Here is a 3,789-nt window from a genome sequence, read left to right on the forward strand (position 1 = left end):
ATCATACCTTCCCTCCCCCATATGACAAGTTTCTGCGTCAGATTACCTGCCAGTTGCAACCTTACTGTCAAAATTAATCCTTTCTTTTGCTTGTGCGATCCTTTTCATTGACATTTCTAACTCATTATAACACGCTATATTCGGTCTATCTACTGTCTCCTTCTGTAGCCAGTGGCTAGCATCATTTTTCTCAAACAAATAAAAAAACAGAGTAGCTACTATTCTCTCTGCAGTAGAATTCCTTCATTTTTGAGAAAAATGCAGAACATAATTAGCTTCTGCTATTCTCCTTGGTTGATTATTATCTTTGTTTTCCGCTCTTTTGGAACGCATCGAATCATTTAATTCCATTTTTTTATCATATGCTTCTATCACTGCATATAATTTAACGAAACAATTTGCTCTGTACACTTCGGTCTGTATCCCTCTTAGGTCTCACACCATCGGTGCCTTGCACATAATTATTCCCATCATAATTTTTGTGCTGAAACAGTGCCTATACAAACTTCCTTTTTAACCTTGTTTCTTCTAAATTTCCTTTAATATTGTTCGTCCAGCACTTCCATTGCATCTTTGCCATTGTTTTAAGTGCTTGTATTTTTCTTTACAGTCATTTTTATTCAGCACCCACATCACAATATTAGTATATACACACTCACAACATACTTTTATTATTATCATTATTATAACCTTAACTATTTTATTTGAAAAAACAAAATTTTCCAATTTCACGAAAATTTTACTAATTTTTGCATTATTATTAAAAATTGTAAGAATATATTAAATTTTAGAATTATTATTACACTATTTTCGAAAAATTTTAAGGTGTTAAAATATATCAGAAGTTTTGAAACAGCAAAAATCCTAAAAGTTTTATAGAAGCAAAACTTCAATCAAAAGAGAGTCTTTCTTAATGACAAATGAATTGCTTCCTGTAGTGTTTGTTGTTCCGTTTTTTTCTTTGTTTTCTCCTTCTCCTTTCGTTTTCGGTTTGAAAACTTCATTCACAAGTTCGCAATTTCCTGTGCACTCCGCTTCCTTTTTGGTTCTGCATTCTTTGTTTTGTTCTTCTTCAGTCTTTTCGTTTTTAACTCTTTCTTCAGTTGATGTGCATGTTATTTTCTTAGCTGCTGCTGTTTTGACCTCCGCTGCGGCGATGACGGCGGCGGTCGGTAAGTTATTGCTGGTTGCTAGTTTGTTTATATCCTGTAGTTCAGTGTCTTTTCTTTTGACTTGTTTGGCCTGTATTTGGCCCAGCAATTTGACTAGGTGCTTTGCGTGGTCGGTTTCATGTCAAGCTACTTTGTCTAATAGTTCTGTCAGTTTCGTGTCTGCTGTTTGTTCTGTTATTTGACTTAATGCTAATAGGGTCGGTTTCAGTGCGACTTTCAGCTTGCTGGCGTCCAGCACCTGAGTTAGCAAGTCGCCTTCGCTGGTCGCACAAGTTGGATCCGGAATGTGAATTGGTGCTGTTACAGCTTTGTAAAGCCTATGTAGTTGACTGTTTCCATCCGTTTCGAGCTTGTATGCCGTTGCTTTTGTTCCTGCTGCGCTAACTTTTGCATTTGCGCTGCCGGCGCTGTGCGGGGTTATTTGAATTATTCCGGCGCCTACTTTTACTGCAGTATACTAATTACCTCTGTTAAGGTGCCACTGGCAGCAGCCGCATTGGCGACGTTTATTAGCGCTGAGGGTACTGCAGTCTTTAACTCGTTTAGTGCCTTCGTGCCACAGTGTGTCGCTGCAGCCGCTGCCTGTCCAAATACTAACGCTGTGGCGTTGCTTTCAGTCGCAAGCGGTACTATCGAGAGTTTTTGTGCTGCTGCTGACACCGCCTGCAGCTGTTCTAACAACTTTCCCAGTCGGTTGTTTGCTATGCCAGTCGCGCCGCGGGCTGCTTTGGCCACTCGGCACAATTTCATAATCTCATCCTCCTTGAAAGAGTTTGACGTGGCTTCGCTGCCTTTTGCCAAAAGAAGAAATGCCAGCGCGCATCTGGTGGTATTTTCTCGTCGGCGGCCCACTTTAACCGCCGAGGAGGCCTGCATTTCGCAGTTATATAAGCTTACAACTTATGGCCGTTGAACTTTTTAACCAGATGTTTATGGTTGAGTTTATATATGATTCTGTTGTTTATTTCACTATCCACCTTTCCCTCATCGTCCACTTTTCTTTTTTTAAGATTTTTCTGTACCCATAGGTTGCAGTGATATACAAAACTCACGTCATTTTTATCTGGTGATTTATTAAATTACAGCTGTACCACATTGCCGTCTCCATGAAAACGGAGCATAGTTTTAGAATTTTTCTTCTATTTTTTGTCCCACTCCTAATGTAGTGTTTAAACGTGGTAATCTATAAAATTCTCATTTATTTCACTCTCAGCCTACCAGTCTACTACCTCCAAAATACATTGAAAACCTGTATATATATAAAGCTTATATCCTTTATGGCTTTCGCACACTTCTATTTTAGACCAACTCTTGTTATGCGGACGCATCGTCAATGGAAATATGAAAATGGCACTTCTTTTTTTAAACGTACCTACGTGTTTCGCACAATTATCCTGTTTTACAGGCTTTCATTTTCTTTGTTGCGGGATATTTGATCCTCCCATGTCTCTTTTGCTTTGAAAGCTCTTGATATGCTCCATCAACGCCGCTACAGTGTGTATTCTTTTTGTGAATTGCGCGCTCTTTCTAATTTGTATCAACGGTTTTTCATTGAGTAAGTAGGAAAGTGTGTGGTATCATTGAAGCCTTTTGTACTTCATAAAGCTAGTATGCGTGCTCCTATACACGGTTTCTTATTTTGTTCACGCTGCTTATCCATTTTCTTTTCCCTTTGGTGAGTAGCTTCTCCTTTATTGGGCATTAGGTAAAACGTAGTGGGTGCATTTTGTCCGACCACTGTACTGTGCATTATCACGATCGCGTTCCTCCTATTCTTTTTCATAATTCTCCCTCAACGATTTCTGAGTTTTAAAACGTATACAATCCGTAATACTCTGTGCATTTTCTTGAATAATAATATTCCTGGTCATTACTCCCCATTTTCATATTCACTGACTTTTATTACACTCTCAATTCATTTTAAGTATTGTATTTTTTTTGAGCCTAGTCTTCTAACCACTATTATTATAATATTAGCATATATGCATAAGCAACACTTCCCTATATTATTATTATTATTATTATAAAACTATCTAATATTCATAAAATTAAAAAAATAAACAAAATTAGAATATTACTGATGTATCGTACTCTATTACTATACTGTTTTTTAACTAAAGATCACTTTTATACAGAAAAGTTATAGTTTTTATTTTTTAAAATTTTGCACATTATCATCAAAAAATGTTGAATTAAATCGAAAGTTAGAAAATTTAGCAAATTGTTTCAAAATAGTATATTTTAAAAATTCACTACTTTCTTAAATTTGAACAAAAATATCTTATAGTTTAAGAATGTTAAAATGTTACTAAACTTACAAAAGCAGCGGCCATACTCAAAGCAAAATTCTGATTGTCGAGAAAAATGGAATCACAGAATATTTCTTTTTCTTTTTCAGGTTCTTTATCTTTTCCACTTGTCCATCCACAAGTAGCTGTCTGCCACGGCTTGTTCACTGACTCGTAGGCTTGCAGGGTAGCATGTCTAAAGCAGTTAGTTTTTTCATCACCGTTTGTTCTCTCTACCTGTTTTAGCTTGCAAGCCTTGTCTACTACGCATTTTTTATTTTGGTTGCTTTCAGTAATTTCTTTGCACCCATCTTTGCAGTTATCTTCTT

General features: G+C 36.7%; 2 protein-coding genes across 2 annotated transcripts in view; both read right to left on the bottom strand.

The window, feature by feature from the left end:
* Positions 1-1,616: 1,616 nt before the first annotated feature.
* Positions 1,617-2,048, bottom strand: TEOVI_000063700 (Trypanosome variant surface glycoprotein (A-type), putative; the record flags this gene model as incomplete). The annotated part of the gene is made up of 1 exon (XM_067224012.1): positions 1,617-2,048. One exon carries the CDS (start codon positions 2,046-2,048, stop codon positions 1,617-1,619), a length of 432 nt encoding a protein of 143 aa, XP_067080113.1.
* A 1,675-nt stretch (positions 2,049-3,723) lies between these two features.
* Positions 3,724-3,789, bottom strand: part of TEOVI_000063800 (Trypanosome variant surface glycoprotein (A-type), putative) — a gene marked incomplete at both ends in the record, with an annotated part of 1,302 nt that continues 1,236 nt past the window's right edge. The window contains one exon of the mRNA XM_067224013.1: positions 3,724-3,787. Within this exon, the coding sequence (XP_067080114.1) occupies positions 3,724-3,787 (64 nt within the window). The remainder of the gene's footprint in view (positions 3,788-3,789) is intronic.

The sequence above is a fragment of the Trypanosoma equiperdum genome, assembly GCF_001457755.1.
Source record: "Trypanosoma equiperdum strain OVI genome assembly, contig: ctg_20, whole genome shotgun sequence".
NCBI classification, from domain to species: Eukaryota; Euglenozoa; class Kinetoplastea; order Trypanosomatida; family Trypanosomatidae; genus Trypanosoma; species Trypanosoma equiperdum.